The sequence below is a fragment of the Silene latifolia genome, chromosome 5 (genome assembly GCF_048544455.1).
Source record: "Silene latifolia isolate original U9 population chromosome 5, ASM4854445v1, whole genome shotgun sequence".
Classification (NCBI taxonomy): domain Eukaryota; kingdom Viridiplantae; phylum Streptophyta; class Magnoliopsida; order Caryophyllales; family Caryophyllaceae; genus Silene; species Silene latifolia.
In genome coordinates, this window is record NC_133530.1 from 28623750 (window position 1) to 28642918 (window position 19169).

The following is a 19169-nucleotide window of genomic DNA, read 5'->3' on the forward strand; positions in this document are numbered from 1 at the left end:
GTGCTAATATAAGTGAGCCACAATCAGATTAAACAAATGTAAATCTAACCCAAGTCTTCTGTCGTTTATCTCCTCATGCATTATAACTTTATAAGCCTAAACTAATTATGACATACAGTCTAATGCTTTCCCATACAGCACTCAAAGTTAAGATCATGCAACTTAATTAATCAAATACTCCCGTCCCAATCATTTGTTTATCTTTTTTATTCTTTGTGAGAGTATTTTAATTAAAGGTAAACAAATAAGCGGAACATAAGATGTTTCAATAGTGTCACTCCTTAGACTATAAAAGGACTTGACCAAGTTCCATAAATTCACCAAATCAATCAAGTAAGAAAACATACCAAGTTGTCTAAAAGAGAGAAAACATGGGCTTAATTAGGAAATGTCTTCTTTTTTCAACAAAGACGAATGTTTTGTCAATATTGGTCTTGTTAAGTCTTAGTAGTTGTTTGGAGGCGCAACTGAAAATAGGGTACTACATGCAATCATGCCCTATGGTTGAGTATGTTATCAAAGACGCGGTTCGACAAGCGTTTTTCCAAAACAGGGGAGTTGCTGCTGGCCTTGTTAGGCTGCACTTCCATGACTGTTTTGTTAGAGTAAGTTTACGATTTTACATGTCCATAAGTACACCACATACCCTTGGAAATGAACTAACTTTTGCATGTATTTTAACAACTTCCTACGTAGCTAGACCGTTTTAAATTCAGCTCAATACCAAAAAAAAATGAGCACATTATACTCGGAATTTCAAGTTTAAACATAGCATTCTATAAACACTTCCAGCTTTTACTAATCTTTTTCGTCTTTTACGTATTTCATTTTGACACGGCTTCATTCAATAAGGGTTCGACTCTTGCTTTTACTCTACTTGCATGCATTAACATAATCAGCTATTCAAAAGTTAAACTGTACAAGTTATCTAGTGAGACAGAAGGAGTACAAGTAGTTTAAGGTCAAAAATTATGGGTACCAAGCTAATATACCTGGTATATTGGTAGGGATGTGATGGATCGGTGCTCCTCGATTCGACTCCTGGAAACACTGCAGAGAAAGATTCACCAGCAAATAACCCTAGTCTTCGAGGGTTCGAGGTCATCGACAATGCAAAGACTCGGCTCGAGTATATGTGCCCAGGAGTTGTATCGTGTGCTGACATAACAGCCTATGCTGCTAGAGACAGTGTGGAAATGGTAATTAAGCTCCATATTTATATAACCGAAAGACTTCTTGCTATTCCGAAAAATGTCATAATAAACTTTGTATGATTTTCGTATAATGCAGACAGGAGGAATGGGGTATGATGTTGAAGCAGGAAGAAAAGATGGTAGAGTATCCATTGCTTCAGATACCAACACTAACCTTCCTTCACCATCTGCTGATGTCAATTCACTCACTACATTATTTGCTACCAAGGGATTCACACAAGCTGAGATGGTCATCTTATCTGGTAATTAAATTCTCTAACGATTATATTCCGAGAAGTTAAAATGAAGTGTCAAAGTGTCGTGTTGTGTCGCACACTCCAAATGTTGGACACGCTATACACGGCAGAAGTGAAGTGTCTAAGCAAAATAGCCTCAGAACTAAATATGGAGTACCTCATAAATCAACGAGCTTAGCTAGTAAAGTCTATTGGGAACCGTACTCGACAATGAGCTGAGGTTTAAAACCTATTTGCATCAGCTTTTCCATATTCCAACTCCAATAACTACAATGCCACCACTGAGCTCTCGCCTTGATGGTTAACATTGAGGTATTGTGCAAGTACAATATGAAGCGCAAAAGTCGCTACTATCACCGATTCACCCTATTACATGTAAAAAAACTCTCTGGTTCAAAAACGATAGTTACTAGTATGTCATAAGAAACAAGTTAATTTTCAATTTTTGAGAGAACCAAAAATAGGACCATCATTTTAATGAAAATATGAAGCACAAAGATTTTGAGAAATCAGTTTCAGTTAGTCCATTATATTCCGAAATCAAAGGGACTGTTGTAGTCTTTGGCGCATTAAAAAACTGACAGCATCTGGTAAATATATGTTACTGCAGGAGCTCATACAATAGGCCGAGCTCACTGCCCAACCTTCGGCCAAAGACTGTATGCATTCAATGCACAGACAACGCAGGATCCGAGCATTGATCCGTCATATGCTTCTCAACTCAAGAGTATCTGCCCGGCAGGGATGAATGCAGGAGCTAACATTGTGGTTCCAATGGACCCTGTTAGTCCCACAATTTCGGACACTGCTTACTACAGGAACATTCTTGCTAATCGCGGCTTGTTCACATCAGACCAGACTCTCATTTCAGACTCGGGGACTGCATCACTAGTGACCCAGTATGCGCGGAACCCTTTTCTTTGGGGGAGGGACTTTGCTAATGCTATGGTTAAGATGGGTCGGATTGATGTTCTCACAGGTGATCAAGGCGAAATTCGAAGTAATTGTTGGGTTATTAATTGATTATAAGATGTCATTAAGGTTGTGCTAAAGCTAAGCATACAGTAAGGTTTATATAATTAGTAGCACAGTGTGGTTTTACAATTCAGACAGCAGCATGTATAAGGTATTATGATCCAATAAACTCATAAACAGTGCTTATGTAAAATTACTCCAGATACTATATGAAAATTATGTACCCAAGTTCCTGTTTGCTATAGAATTTTATCTATGCATCTTCATCACATGATATTCAAAACATGAAAATCAAGTAAAAGTATACAAATCATCATCCAACAAATCTCGAAAAATAAGAAGAGGATGTTTCCAGATGACCCTTAGACAAATACTACAGCATACTAGTAAGCTTCCACTATTAATTGGTGTTGCACAAAAGGCACAGTTTATAAGCTTTTAGGTTAGGTCATGCCCCACTTGAAGCTACTGACAAAACCTACTAGCACATTGTTTTCATAATTATTGGATAAATTGTTTAACCTTTGATTTTTCAGTGAGTAGATAATCACTGGGGGAGTGCTTAATAACTTGTAAAACAAAACCAAGTATATATTAAAAAAAAATAGCATAATCAAGGGAAAAAAAAACTTGGAGTAACATCTTTAAATTTAAAAGGTGCATGGCGAACCGAGGCCTCAAGGACCGTGGAGACGAGATGCAAAGCACAAACAGCAGGCGTGTGGTTCATGCATATGAGACGACATTTTTTTTAACGTATTTTATTTTAAAAATAAAATACTAAGTAACAATAATTTTATTTAATTATTTTAAACAGGGTAAACCGGAAAGATAGGGATTAGGGGCGGAGCTAGAGATGGAACTTTGGGTAGCAAATTTTCTTCTTAGCTTGTAGTTTAATATTTTTGCTAAGATCTCATGTTCAAAGATTTTCGAATAGCATAAACCTATAATGTTAACTATTTTTTGGGATTTAGGGTAACAACTAGCAACTGCTAACCCATGGTACTATGTAGCTCCCCGGGCAAATAGAAAGAGAAAAAATTACAAGGAAAACCGAAATTCGCCGTACCTTGACTTGATCATGCATGAAGCACCCCTAAATCACCCTTAGGCATTTGAATAATTCTCCTGAAAGAACATCTTAAACAAAATTAGTGTGAGACATACTATTGAACACACTAGAAACTAACTAAAAAACAAAATAAAAAGGTAAAATAAAATAGTAACCATCCATTATATGAGAGGTCTCACATTAGCATTACTCTAAGACCGTCTCATATGAGAATTAGTGTACGCATTCTACCTAGTGCCTCAGTAAGCCTTGCATGGACGCGCTTTTTTAAAACCAAGATAACCACAAGTCACAAAATTCAATAAATATTAATACAAAGATATGTAAATTTCTAAAACATGGAAACTTCCAAGTGAATGCAATAACATTTTAGTGAGTGTCCTTATAATTGTCTTGGCTATTAGATTAGATCATGCCGCAGTTAAAGCCAAAAGCACATGTCTTACCTCCATATCTGTCCCACAGTCCTGATTTTCAGAAAACTTCAGGACACATATAGCATTACATTACAAGTCTTAAAACTGCAATAACATGTACCAATCTGAAACCACCACCCTTGTTAAATTTTGCACTTAAAAGTCAACTGTGTGAGAGCATAGAATGTGCATTTATGCTAAAATAAGGGTACACTTTGATAAAATAATATTGTCAGAATAATTCTAGTTCATCTCCAATTGATAGATCACAGCACACTACTGCAGGATCTAGAATGCATTATTAAATTTATTATTCTTCTGTTTCAACTATAAAATGAGACGTGTGTGCAGTGTAAGTTCATTCACAGTGAAAACAAAATTAAAAGATGGCTCTTCTGATACTGTGTTCGGTTTTTGCTTTTCTAAGCGTTCAGCTTGAAGCACAGCTTACAGTAGGGTTTTACGCGACATCATGTCCATCAGTCGAAACCATTGTGAGACAAGAGGTTACAAAAGGGTTCAATAAAAACAGTGGGATCGCCGCTGGTCTTGTAAGGATGCACTTTCATGATTGTTTTGTCAGGGTAAGTCGAAAATGTGTAATGTTGTTAGGAAGACGCTCTTATATCTGTATACTCTCCTAAGTGGCTTTTCATAATTTTACAGCATATGATTTGTTGGTTGGATGGATTTATTTTTTCAGGGTTGTGATGCATCAATTCTCATCGACTCCAACACCACAAACACAGCTGAGAAAGATTCACCCGCTAACAATCCTAGTCTACGAGGATTTGAAGTAATTGACAGTGCAAAAACAAAAATTGAAGCTCAATGCAAAAAGACGGTGTCGTGTGCTGATATACTAGCTTTTGCAGCCAGGGATAGTGTGGTGCTGGTAAGTGCACTATCATTCAATCACAGATATCTCGAATACAAATGCCAGCAACCTAAGTGTAAATGTTTATTTTTTGTTCAGACTAAAGGACCGTTTTATGATGTTCCTGCTGGAAGAAGGGATGGCAGAGTTTCTTTAGTTTCAGAGGTGCTCCAACACCTCCCGGGACCGACACTAACGGTCGATCAGCTTACACAGAATTTCGCTAAAAAGGGATTAACACTTGATGAAATGGTCACTCTTTCAGGTAGAAGGCCCAGCTATGTCTTCGTGGATTGCTGAGAATTCATCACCTGCAATGAATTCTAAGCAACCCACCATAATTCATTGCTTAGTAATAAGTACTACTATATTTCTTAGATGTTTCGTAAATATGGCCGGTTGAATCTGACTTCATCTACCACAAAGTGCATGCAATAACACAAATGCACAAGAATCCGTCTAATATTTTTTTAAAAAAAAAAAAAAAAAAAAAAGACAATTACAAGTATCAGACAATGGATATGTGACAAAGCATCACATTCGGCTTTAAAAAAACAGATTTTTGGCCTAAAATCAAGTGTCAAATGTGTGTCCACGCTTCCAAGTGTTAAGTATCCCTCAAGTAAAAAAGAAAAGTCCAAGCAAAATAAACTACTCCGTAACTTTTTAAAATCCAAATTTAACTTGGACCTTGGCAAAAAACAGGAGCTCATACGCTAGGGCGGTCTCATTGCACAACCATTGTCAACGTAGACAACAGACTCTACAACTTCAATGGCACGAACACAACAGATCCCACTTTACACCCAACATATGCAGCACAACTGAAGCAACAGTGCCCGCAAGGTAGCAATGACGGTAGCTCAGCGGTTCCAATGGATCCAGGTAGCGACTCAGTGACTGATGTAAGCTACTACACCAGCATCTTGGCTAACCGAGGCTTATTCACATCAGATCAGACACTTATGACCAACGCTACAACGGCTAGCCAGGTGATTCAGAATGCAGGAAGTCAAGACCTATGGTTCAGTAAGTTTAAAGCTGCTATGGTGAACATGGGTAAGATTGAGGTCCTTACAAGTACTGCTGGAGAAATCAGAACAAACTGTAGGGTCATTAACTAAGAAATGTATATGCAATTTTTTGAACTCCGCGAACATTCTTAACAGACAAATGCATAGAAATATGGACTTGAATGTTTAGCAATTCCACAACCAGATCATCCCCTATTGCTGTAATATTTGGAAAATGCAATTCTTCAATTAATAATAGTACGTAATATTTTTCATACGGCCCTCACGATTTTAATCCTACGTTGTACACTATGTTATTTCACACTCCACATGGCCTGTGTCCAACACTCGACACCATGTCCCTTCTGGCCCTTGTAGCCGAGACAGAGTAACATAGGTAGCATGGAATCGAGGAGTGTTACAAATTTGACATAAATTATGACAAGCGACAGCACCAAGAATTTGAATTTCCGAAAGTACTTCATAGATATTATCCCTTCATATACTACATTTCTATTCAATAATGTAACTATGTAAGCGAAGCATTAGTGCATAAGAAAACTAATAAATGTCTACATAAGTGGAGCTTGAACAGCCCACTTATCAAACAAAGGCAACAAAAAACAGTAGTTTAATGAAAATTATGACTGTGACTTGCGCAAATCATGCATGCAAATAGAAAGGTCATATATATTGTTAAATCTGTTAGGCAAGAACACACCCCACAACTCAAGTAAATGACAAAACCTACTACTAGTACATGTTTGAATAGCAACAATTCAAAATTCTTCAACGGATCACTAGATTAGATAATCACTAGAGAATAGAGATATTCCTAAGAAACTCCACTTTGAAACTGCCAAACTGGATGCCCAAGAAAAGTACTACGAGACTCTTCTTTCATAAGTTGCCTAACGAACAGTAATGGATCTTGACAGAAAAGTATTAGGAAAGGCCGATTTTGAATCCTTAACAGAACATTATGGGTGCCGGGCTAAAACCTTGGAGGTCATAATCGCATCATATACAATACAATTACTAGAAAACGTAAGATTATGGGCACCTTTGCCTTGCCCTGCCCTTCTAAGACCCTACACTGTGTACGAAAAGCACCGACTGTAATAGGAATTGGCAAAGTATTTACGAGTTGTGATCTTGACACTTCGCTCAGACTATTCAAGCATCCAAAATTGCAACCACCCACTACATGAACTGCCTCAGTTCTGCACCATTAAAGTAGCATCTAGAATAATCAGCAAGTAGGGCTAGCAAGAGTACAAGACAACTAACAAGTTGTTTAGCACCTAATATGGCTTTCCTGACTATCCTTTCTTAAGATACTAAGAATATTGTTTAGGCCTTAAATTCAACATGTGCCATAATAGTATCTTTTAAGTGTTAAGTCTCACCAGTCATACCACTAGGCATAACTACATTGACAAACAGAATGAACAGAGATTTATTATCATATTTCGGATAGTGTCTTTCCGAAACACATACCTCTATTCCATGGAAAGGATAAAAGCAAGATAGTAAATCTGGGTCGTGACAAACTGACAACGCACTACGAGTCTACGACCTATTTATAAATATTTTGGAGGTTCATATGTCCGTATTTTTAAGATGGTATTAGCCGAATTTAGTACGACGACCAAGATTATACAACCACAAGAATATATGTTCAATCGAGATTGCGCTTATCGCTTAAACCTTTTAGACAATCCATATCACAAAATGAAGTGGAGTACAACATAGGAATTAAAGAGCTCCTCAACATTTTTATGCATAGTATAATTTAGTTATTAGGGCCCAAAGTGCATTCCTCTTCAACCACTATACTTGTCTTCTTATGAAGTAGAGGTCATCTAAGTCAACAGAAGCAGATTATTCTTCTATGGAGGCTCACGAAAACCAATTAGTAGCCCTTAAGACAGATGTATCCGTTTTAACATTAAAACGGGTCAAGTATCATTCCACTTGTGCATATAAGACAAATATGTTGCTTATCCCTATGCATTCTGCTGTTGTTTTATTCATACTACTTGCCCCGTCTTAAGCTTAAGACGGATATAACCGTCTTCAATAAGAATTTGTACACAAAAAATAAATATCCCACTTCATAATTAACCAATAACTAAGAAGAAAATAGAGACCAGTAACTATCTAAACGTACAACTCTAATTTGTCACTGCTTCTATGGCAAAGATGCCTTGATGTGCTACTTAGGAGAGTAAACAAGTCAAACTGAATGTTCCATGCATCACAGCGCACTAGCATTAGTGTATGATATAGACACATTTAAAATTCTTCTACTTCCACTATAAATTGGCAACATTTGAGTGCATGTTTCATAACATTTAACAGTGAAAAACTAATACAGTAAGAAAACATAAAAATGGGTTCTAAGATAAACATTCCCTCTTTTACAGTTCTTTTTGTTTTGTTTTCAGTTTTCTGTTGTCTTAGTGTTCAGCTTGAAGCACAGCTTCAAGTAGGGTTCTATAGCCAAACATGTCCGTCAGCTGAACAGATTGTGAGACAAGAGGTCATGAAAGGGTTTATGAATAACAATGGGATTGCCCCTGGCTTAGTGAGAATGCACTTTCATGACTGTTTCGTTAGGGTAAGTCAAGATTTGTTATACACGTAGCATAACGACCTTAGTTTAAAAAAGCGTGTCAGATGTTCGGTAAGGTACTAGGCAAAACGCGTCAGGTGCGCCTCATGGATAAGGCACACCAAATCATGTGCACAAAAACACAGATTCTATATTTTTTTTTTTCTAATTCTTTTGTTTTGCCCTTCTCTTTGCCCCTAAAAACAGTGTCGTTAAACAATTTATACTGAACACACAATATATTTTGAAATTAAATGATGTGCATCGGATGCACACACACACTTAGTACCTTGCACCTCAGCATTGGGTATACCTTGCACCTACTGAAACTAAGAAATGTATTAGAAACTAATGAAGTTATTTATTTCAGGGTTGTGATGCATCAATTCTCATCGACTCCACGTCCTCTAACACGGCTGAGAAAGATTCGCCAATTAACAACCCTAGCCTAAGAGGGTTTGAGGTAATTGACAGTGCAAAGGCTAGACTTGAAGCACAATGCAGCGGGATTGTATCATGTGCTGATATATTAGCTTTCGCAGCTAGAGATAGTATAGCAATAGTAAGTACTCCATACATTATGATCATTCAGACAATATTCAAACAAACAACAGAGTACACATGACTAATTGAAATAATGTTATGATATTGACGTGTTTCAGACTAAGGGGCCATTCTATAATGTTCCGGCTGGTAGAAGGGATGGCAGAGTCTCTTTAGCTTCAGACGTGTCACAAAACATCCCCTCACCGGCATTCAACCTTAACAACCTTACTCAGAACTTTGCTAACAAAGGATTGTCACAGGATGAAATGGTAACTCTTTCAGGTATGGGGTTTTAATTCATCAATAACTATGATCACATGTATCAATGAAAAGGGGAAACGTAGTCTAACTCGGCTGCTAAAACAGGAGCTCATACAATTGGCCAGTCTCATTGCTCAATTCTCACCAACGTCGACCAAAGGTTGTTCAACTTCAGTGGCACGAATGGACCAGACCCTACTTTGGACTCAAAATATCTAGCACAGCTTCAACAAGAGTGCCCAAATGGGAGCAATGACCCTAACTCGGCCGTTCCAATGGACCCTTCAAGCCCACTTGTCACAAATGTAAATTACTATTGCAACGTCTTAGCCAACCGTGGCCTGTTCACATCAGATCAGTCACTTCTGACAGACTCGACTACAGCTAGTGCCGTAAACCAGAATTCAAGAAATCAATTCCTATGGTTTATGAAGTTTAAAGCTGCAATAGTGAAGATGGGTCAGATTGGTGTAACTACTGGAAGTGATGGAGAGATCCGGACAAACTGCAGGGTGATCAATTAAGGAAGGGATGTGTGAACTGTGCTCATCCAACTTTTAAGCAGAGATGGCCTAGTCCAAAACTGGATATAGCATCTTTCATGTCAAGTGTACTTTTTATTAAAAACCGAGTTACTATCCAATCAATATAGATCTCAATTTGGAATACTACCTTGTTTCAATTAGCAACAAGAACATCTCTAAAAGTAAAAACATACGAATAAATTTAAGGCAGCAAAATCAATCACCATACAAGAAAAATACTAACGGTACTTCAAAGGGACAGGCAGCAATTCAAAAATGCATTAACTTAATCAAAGCTTAGTTAAAATAAAGAATAACAACCAAAGTAAATGAGAACTGAAACTCGAAGGAAGACAGGAGAGACTAAAGAAAAGGAAGATGAGCTGACCTAAGAAAAGAAAAGAAACTTCTTCCACCTCCTGCGCAGCAGTAGTTGTAATAGACGATCCAACTTAGCAGGCATTGATAACATGTCAGGCATTCTGAACTGCTGGGCAGCCTGAATTTGAAGCCGAGAGCTCAAGTCCTCAATCTTTGCCACTCCAACCAAATATGAGATGCTTCTCTGAATGTGGGAGATGAAGAACATAATCTAGAATTACAGGTAATTTAAATCAGTATCACTGTCACAGAATTAATACTTACAACATCGGTTACTGTTACATAAAAGAATGTCCTACTTTTTTAGCCCTCTCGATGATAACTCGGCTGACACCAGTAATGAGCCAAGCTGCACTTCTTTTGACTTCTGTTCTGCTTTGAACCGTCCCCTGAGCCTGAATCAGGCAAAACAAGCAATGCTGATATACTAGCTTTTGCAGCCAGGGATAATGTAATTATGGTAAGTGCACTATCACTCAATCACAGATATCTCGAATACAAATGCCAGCAATCTAACTTCATCAAGCACAGTGTGCATGCAATAACACAAATGCACAAGTTTCCGTTTAATATAAAGCGACACGATTACAAGTATCAGACATGGATACGTGACAAAGCATCAAATTCGGCTTTAAAAAAACAGATTTTTGGCCTAACGGCAAGTGTCAAATGTATGTTCACGCTTCCAAGTGTTATGTATCCCTCAAGTAAAAAGAAAAGTCCAAGCAAAATAAACTACTCCGCAGCTTTTAAAAATCCAAATTTAACTTGGACCTTGGCAAAAAAATAAGAATAAAAATAAAAAATAGGAGCTCATACCCTAGGGCGGTCTCATTGCACAACCATTGTCAACGTAGACAACAGACTCTACAACTTCAATGGCACGAACGCAACAGATCCCACCTTACACCCAACGTATGCTGCACAATTAAAGCAACAGTGTCCGCAAGGCAGCAATAACGGTAGCTCAGATGGATCCAGCTAGCAAATCGGTGACTGATGTAAGCTACTACACCAACATCTTGGCTATTGTTCACATCAGATCAGACTCTTATGACCAATGCTACAATGGCTAGCCAGGTGAATCAGAATGTAGGAAGTCAAGACCTAAGGTTCAGTAAGTTTAAAGCTGCTATGGTGAACATGGGTAAGATTGAGATCCTTACAAGTACTGCTGGAGAAATCAGAACAAACTGTAGGGTCATTAACTAAGAGATGTATATGCAATCATTCCAACTCCACGAATGCTCTGAACAGACAAATGCCATAGAAATATGGACTTACATGTTTAGCAAATTCAACAAACCAGATCATTCCCTACTGCTGTAATATTTGGAAAATGCAATTCTTCAATTAATAATAGTAAAAATTTTCATACGGCCCTAATGGTTTTAATCCTATGTTATTTCACACTTCACTTTGCCTGCATGTAGCGTGTAAGCACAATACAGGTATATACAATGTCCGACACTCGACAACGTGTCCCCTTTGACCCTTATCACCGAGACAGAGTAACATAGGTAGCATGGAATTGAGGACAGTTACAAATTTGAAATTATGACATGCGACAGCACCAAGAATTTGACTTTCCGAAAGTACTTCGAAGATTTTATCCCTTCATATTGTAGATTTCCATTCAATAATGTAACTACGTAAGCTAAGCATTAGCGCATAAGAAAACTTAAAGGTCTACATAAGAGGAGCTTGAACAGCCCACTTATCAAACAAAGGCAACAGAAAACAGTAGTTTATATAATCACTAGGGATAAATAGAAGGTGACTTGCGCAAATCATGCATGCAAATAGAAAGGTCATATATATTGTTAAATCTGTTAGGCAAGAACACACTTACACGCCCCACAACTCAAGTAAATGACAAAACCTTAGAACACATGTTTGAATAGCAACAATTCAAAATTCTTCAATGGATCACTAGATTATATAATCATTAGGGATAAATCTAAATCAAACAGTCAGTGCACCTAGTTTTCCCTGCCAAAACTCAAAAAACCCTTTGAAACTGGATTTCCAGGAAATTCATTAGGAAACCTTTCTTTCATAAGTTGCCCAATGAACAGTGACGGATCTTGACAGAAAAATATAAGGAAAAAAGGTCTTGAATCCTTAACAAAACATTATAGGTGCCGGGCTGAAATCTTGGAGGTCACACTCGCATCTTATACAATTACTACAAAACATAAAATTATGGGGACCGTTGCCTTGCCCTGCCCTTCTAAGACCGTACACTGTGAACGAAAAGCGCCGACTGTAATAGGAATTGCCAAAGTATTTACGAGTTGTGATCTTGACACTTTGCTCAGTCTAGTTCAAGCACTTAAAATTGCAACCACCCACTACATGATCTGCTTCAGTTCTCCACCAATAAAGTAGCATTTAGAATAATCAGCAAGTAGTGCTAGCAAGAGTACAAGACAACTAACAAGTTGTTTAGCACCTAATATGGCTTTCCTGATGATAGTTTCTTAAGATACTAAAAATATTGTTTAGGCCCTAAATTCAACATGTGTCTACTTCCACTATAAATTGGTAAAAACTGGGTGCATGTTTCATAACATTGAACATTGAAATATTAATACACAGAGAAAACAGAAAAATGGGTTCTAAGATAAACATTCCCTCTTTTACAGTTCTTTTTGTTTTGTTTTCAGTTTTCTGTTGTCTTAGTGTTCAGCTTGAAGCACAGCTTCAAGTAGGATTCTATAGCCACACATGTCCGTCGGCAGAACAGATTGTGAGACAAGAAGTCATGAAAGGGTTTATGAATAACCATGGGATTGCCCCTGGCTTAGTGAGAATGCACTTTCATGACTGTTTCGTTAGGGTAAGTCGAGATTTGTTATACACGTAGCATAACAACCTTAGTTTAAAAAAGCGTCTCAGAGGTTCGGAACAACTAGGGAAAATGCATTAGGTGCGCCTCATGCATAAGGCCCACCAAATCATGTGCACTAAAACGTAGATTCTATATTTTTTTCATAATTCTTTTGTTTTGCCCTTCTCTTTGCTCCTAGAAGAAGCTGTCATTAAACAATTTATACTGAAAAGTGAAAACACAAATATATTTTGAAATAAAATGATGTGCATTGTGTGCATCGGACGCACACCTGCACTTAGTACCTTGCACCGTATCATCATAGTCTCCCATGGGTACCTACTGAAAAAAAGAAATCTGCTAAAAACTAATGAAATTCGTTATTTCAGGGTTGTGATGCATCAATTCTCCTCGACTCCACATCCTCTAACAAGGCTGAGAAAGATTCACCAATTAACAACCCTAGCCTAAGAGGGTTCGAGGTAATTGACAGTGCAAAGGCTAGACTTGAAGCACAATGCAGCGGGATTGTATCATGTGCTGATATATTAGCTTTCGCGGCTAGAGATAGTATAGCAATAGTAAGTACTCCATACATGCTGATAACTCAGACAATATTCAAACAAACAACAGAGTACACATGATTGTTTGAAATAATGTTATGATATTGACGTGTTTCAGACTAAGGGGCCATTCTATAATGTTCCAGCTGGTAGAAGGGATGGCAGAGTCTCATTAGCTTCAGAAGTGTCACAAAACATCCCCTCACCGTCATTCAACCTTAACCAGCTTACTCAGAACTTTGCTAACCAAGGATTATCACAGGATGAAATGGTAACTCTTTCAGGTATGGGATTTTAATTCATCAATAACTATGACCGCATGTATAACTGAAAAGGGGAAAAGTAGTCTAACTCGGTTGCTAAAACAGGAGCTCATACAATTGGCCAGTCTCATTGCTCAATTCTCACCAACGTCGACCAAAGGCTGTTCAATTTCAGTGGCACGAATGGACCAGACCCTACTTTGGACTCAAAATATCTAGCACAGCTTCAACAAGAGTGCCCAAATGGGAGCAATGACCCTAACTCGGCCGTTCCAATGGACCCTTCAAGCCCACTTGTCACAAATGTAAATTATTATTGCAACGTCTTAGCCAACCGCGGCCTGTTCACATCAGATCAGTCATTTCTGACAGACTCGACTACAGCTAGTGCCGTGAACCACAATGCAAGAAATCAATTCCTATGGTTTATGAAATTTAAAACTGCAATAGTGAAGATGGGTCAGATTGATGCAATTACTGCACCTGCTGGAGAGATCCGGACAAACTGCAGGGTGATCAATTAAGGAAGGGATGTGTGAACTGTGCTCATCCAACTTTTAAACAGAGATGGCCTAGTCCAAAAATGGATATAGCATCTTTCATGTCAAGTGTACTTTTTATTAAAAACTGAGATACTATCCAATCAATATAGATCTCAATTTGGAATACTACCTTGTTTCAATTAGCAACAAGAACATCTGTAAAAGTTAAAAACATACGAGTACAATTTAAGGCAGCAAAATCAATCACCGTACAAGGATAATACTAATGGTACTTCAACGGGACAGGCAGAGGGTCAAAAATGCATAAACTTAATCACATAAAAGTTTAGTTTCGATAAAATGAAGAAAAACAGCCAAAGTAAATGACAGATGAAACTCGAAAGGAAACAGGAGTGACTACAGAAAGGGAAGATGAACTAACCTAAGTAGTGAGCTCCATGATGGCACTAACAATGTCACCGTTATGAGCCTTGAGTGCCTTGACTCCTTGAGACCCCAGCTTGTGTCATGACTAACTCAATGTCTAGAGGCTCAACTCCTATTTCATCGACTTCTTCTTCCTCCTCCAGCGCAGCAGTAGTGGTAGTAGATGCTTCCGACTTAGCAGCCATTGATAACATGTCAGACATTCTGAACTGCTGGACAGTCTAGGTCTGTAGCTGAGAGCTCAAGTCTTCAATCTTTGCAACTCCAAATATGACATAGTTATCCGAATGTGGGATCTTGAACACTCCAGATAAAAAACATAATCTGGAATTACAGGTAATTTAAATCAGTATCACTGTCACAGAATTGAGAGTTACAGTATCGATTACTCTTTACATAAAAGAATGTCCTACGTTTTTAGCCCTCTCGATAATAACTCGCCTGACACCAGTAACAGGGCTATGCTGCACTGCTTTTCACTTCTGCTATGCTTGAACCGTCCCCAGAGCCTGAATCAGGCAAAACAAGCAATGCGAAAAATCAACTCATCATAAATCCCAATAGTAAATAAATGTCATACAGCAGCATCAAATTTCATTGCTCACGATGACAAAGAAAAGTACTAGCCATGGTCCATTAGTCACTCAATCAACTGTAACAAATTGTGTAGTAACCGTAAACATAATGTCACTAACATCAAAGTGACATTCACCACAAGAGAATCAAACTTCTGGCATCTCAATACTAACCAATCACATACACCATCCGGCACGACTAACCTTGGTAAATGGCGACATAATATATGTACTAAACATCCCGGTTATTTGTTGTCCTTTTCCATTTTGGGTGTCTCACTCAATTGTTGTCCTTTTTATTTAAAGAATGAGTTTAATGATCAATTTGATCGTTCACCCTCAATTTGTTCCACTTGTCATTTAGTAATTGTTTCCCTCCTCTTTCCTTGTCTTTGTGTCAACCAAAGGACAACAATTGACCGGGACGGAGGGAGTAGTACTTGTTTACGTATAACAATGGCGATCATAATTAAATATGTTGCTCATAAGAGTCGAACGGTAAAACAAAGTGCACATTTCATATGACATGCAATTGAGACTCAATCAATGATTTTACACCTTAATACTGTAACCATACAATTATTGTTTGAGTAAGTCTCTTGTGAGACCGTCCCGTATAAAAGTATTTTGAGACGAACCATAAAATACACCGATAACTAACAAAAAGAAAGAAGGGAATAGAAAGAAGCTTCCACCTACTATGTAATTGGTATTACAATAAAATCACTATGAAACCGTCTCATACGAGAATTAGTGCTCTAAGCTATGATTTACCAAAAACAAGATCTTTTTCAAGCATACTAATCGTCGTCGTCATCCTTCGTAATAAGGTAATCGTTCCAAAAGGCGAATGCAAATTTTGTTGAACCAATCATAGAATCACAATTATTGAAAAATGGAAACATCACTAAGAACTGAGCGAGAAAAACAACATGAAAAACAACTCTGATTAACCTCGAAATCCTCCATGGGAACTGGCATTGTCAGGTTTCTCAGAGTTGAAGAACAATTACGAGTCTTCGGGAAAATGAAAGAACTACTCCGTGTTAATTGACTGGGTTTCTGCTATTTCGGGACACTAGTCACTGTTTGAATTGAGGGTTATGGTCAATTGGACATGACAAAGGGGTCAATCGAGTCAAGTTCGGGTTGGATATTTTCGGGTTTACAATAATTCGGATCATTTTAGGTTTGAATTATTTTCCTTTTACCTTTATTAAGTTCTTTAGGAATGTACCAAAGTTGGATAGTGTGAGTGGTAAGAACTTTGAGATTCAATTGCTGACTCTTGCGAATGAAAAAGTCAAACTTGAAACATGAGAGGGGTCAACCTATTAAATTGTCTTCAATACCCGAAAAGAGATTGTCCAACTGTTGGTAGGGGATACTCCTGGTCAACACAAAAAAAAAGAAAAAAAAAAGTTCTTTAGGGATGGTGGTCACTTTGGATTATGGATTATGCCCGGGTTTCTCAATTTGGGTGCCGCATCGGTGATATGTTCATTTTATATATACTTTTACCCCTCATTTTAGCCCGGTTTCTATTGTTCATAATACTTTAAATAGTATATTTTTGAGCTAATCTTGTGTTCTAGGTGTATTGTTGTGTTTGTTACGTCTTTGTAGGAACCTAAGCATTTAGAGGTTTTTCCTATCATTTTTTGCACCAAGTTCACTAAGCTAAACAAGACCAAATATTGGACTAACATGGAGTGTTTGAATGGGTGTTTGCATGAAGATTTGATGGATTGAAGTGAGAATTACAATTGAAGCCAAAATGCAAAGTCAAGCCCAAAATGAAGGTCCAAATTAAGGTGCAAGTATTGGATACCAAGAAGCTTAGGATGCTATGAATTTAGCGCATTACCGAGTGATTAAGGAGCATTAAAGCACGCGCATTGGGATTCCTCAAGTAATTAATCAAGGATTTAAGAAGAAACCCGGGAATCACACGACCCCGATCGGGGCCCCCAACCCCGATCGGGGTTGCATGCTCCCAGGATTCTTACGTTTCACCTTTTCTCCCCTATATAAAGGGGAGCCACTTCATAGCTTAGGGTATCTATCATTTTACTCTTCATAGCCTTAAGCAATAATTCTCTCATTAGTTTTCATATTTAGTTTACAAATTATTAAACTTTCCTTAGTTTAATCTTTCAACATTTTGTTCTACATTCAAGTTATAATACAAGCGTTTCCTATTCAAGTTTACTTGGTTATTTGTTCTTCTCTACAAAATTCATTTCCACTACGGTATTTCTATATCTAGTTTACAATTTTACATTTCTATTTAGTTATTGCATAGTTAACCATTAGCACGTTTATTATATTACATTAGCATTACACTTTTAATTACATGTCATTTTATTTAGTTATATAACTTATATAATCATGTTTTGCATTTCTTACAACAACGTTCGTAGTTTACATCACATTATGAGTAGCTAAATTTCCTAGTTTAGGGGCTAGGGAAGCCATGCAAAATCAAGTATATAAAATGTTAAATTAGGATGATATAATATTGTCTAAATTGTTTCTATCACATGTTTGCATCATCACGTTTAATCTTTGGTTATTGGCCGTAATCGTAGATTAAGTTTGTTCATTCGTTCTAAAAGTCGAGAGGCACGGAATTGAATTAGACTAAGCTTGTGTAGTAGAACGACCTAGTCATGAACGAGAGTTTCTCTAGGACCCGGTCTATGGTTGACACTAATGCCGTAAGGTGGGTGTCTTTAAGCCTAAACAATTGACAATGTTATTATTACCGAGTTTATCATAATCATATATTTACCTTTGCATGTGTGACCCGACTCCCCTAGACTCCCTTTTATTATATAGATTACACCATAATTTTTATTAGTCATCAAACCAACAACAAACAAACAAAACGAAATCGACCTTGATAAGAATCTTTCCATAGCATTTCATAACGTAATTCCCGTTTCCTCGTGTTCGACCCCTATTGCTACATTCATTTGTTGTTTAGGGTAATTATCTTTGCATAGGTACACGATAAGCCTATCAATCAGGTAGGAATCGAGTTTTTAGGGTCAGGTCATTCGGTGTAGGCCAACTTTACCTGATCTAATGGTTAATACGATTATAGGTGAGTTTTGGGAAATAATTCTATATATAGTATGGGATTTATAAAATCGACTAAATATGTTAATTTTTTTTTTCATTTTGAATGATAACTAGGTTAGTGACCCGTGAAATTCAGGGATTTATCTGTTTTAATTTTGATATTTTTATCGTATTGTTAATATTTGTTCGAGCAATTTGTTGTTGATCCATTTAAAAATATATAGTCTTGAAATACATAGAAATTAGTTAGTTAATACCTTATTTCTTTGACAACTTTGGTTTATTTTTTTAAATCGAATCCTGCAAGTGACAATGTGGTAGCTACTAATTTTGAGAAACTTGATAACAAAGCAATAACAAAGATGACTCATTATACATACGTGTGTTTTACTCCGCAAGATCATAAAGTGAGTTTTTTAAATAATAAAAGTTGAAACCATGCATCCGTATATAATAAATTCCGTATGGAAAAATCTTCAGAGATGCCTTATAAGGTTGTAAACTTAATACCTCAGTATAGTCATCTCCAAATTATTTTCAGGCCTCTCCATCAACCCTCCCATAAAAATATCTTTGAAGTCTTATCACCACGTGCATGCTTCAAATATTATTTACATCCGAAAAACATTTATTATATCGATAGAAAAATATTAGATATGATTCAACGGTATGGTCGGTATCTACTCCATGTATTACAAATTAAATTTTTATTTCAATTTCTCAATAATCTAAAAAACTATATTCCCTAAATTCGAATTCCAAAAGGTTCATAAAATTTTTTAAG

At 37.2% G+C, this 19169-nt stretch overlaps 4 protein-coding genes and 1 long non-coding RNA gene across 5 annotated transcripts; 4 read left to right on the forward strand and 1 right to left on the reverse strand.

Moving 5' to 3' along the window:
- The first annotated feature begins 357 nt into the window (after positions 1-357).
- Positions 358-2974, forward strand: LOC141657129 (peroxidase 5-like). The gene is made up of 4 exons (XM_074464266.1): positions 358-605; positions 1008-1199; positions 1291-1456; positions 2061-2974. Exons 1-4 carry the CDS (start codon positions 372-374, stop codon positions 2471-2473), a joined length of 1005 nt encoding a protein of 334 aa, XP_074320367.1. The 5' UTR covers positions 358-371; the 3' UTR covers positions 2474-2974.
- Positions 2975-4270: 1296 nt separating this feature from the next.
- On the forward strand, positions 4271-5917 carry LOC141656036 (peroxidase 5-like). The gene is made up of 4 exons (XM_074462991.1): positions 4271-4500; positions 4620-4811; positions 4893-5058; positions 5499-5917. Exons 1-4 carry the CDS (start codon positions 4303-4305, stop codon positions 5915-5917), a joined length of 975 nt encoding a protein of 324 aa, XP_074319092.1. The 5' UTR covers positions 4271-4302.
- A 2229-nt stretch (positions 5918-8146) lies between these two features.
- Positions 8147-9918, forward strand: LOC141657130 (peroxidase 5-like). The gene is made up of 4 exons (XM_074464267.1): positions 8147-8429; positions 8794-8985; positions 9086-9251; positions 9336-9918. The coding sequence occupies exons 1-4, from the start codon at positions 8202-8204 to the stop codon at positions 9752-9754; spliced, it is 1005 nt and encodes a 334-aa protein (XP_074320368.1). The 5' UTR covers positions 8147-8201; the 3' UTR covers positions 9755-9918.
- Positions 9919-9995: 77 nt separating this feature from the next.
- Positions 9996-14926, reverse strand: LOC141657132 (uncharacterized). The gene is made up of 3 exons (XR_012548665.1): positions 14719-14926; positions 10435-10530; positions 9996-10346 (listed from the first exon to the last, which is right to left on the reverse strand). It is a non-coding gene; the product is annotated as an uncharacterized LOC141657132 (long non-coding RNA).
- LOC141657131 (peroxidase 5-like) lies at positions 12743-14408 on the forward strand. The gene is made up of 4 exons (XM_074464268.1): positions 12743-12977; positions 13358-13549; positions 13650-13815; positions 13900-14408. The coding sequence occupies exons 1-4, from the start codon at positions 12750-12752 to the stop codon at positions 14316-14318; spliced, it is 1005 nt and encodes a 334-aa protein (XP_074320369.1). The 5' UTR covers positions 12743-12749; the 3' UTR covers positions 14319-14408.
- Positions 14927-19169: the final 4243 nt, after the last annotated feature.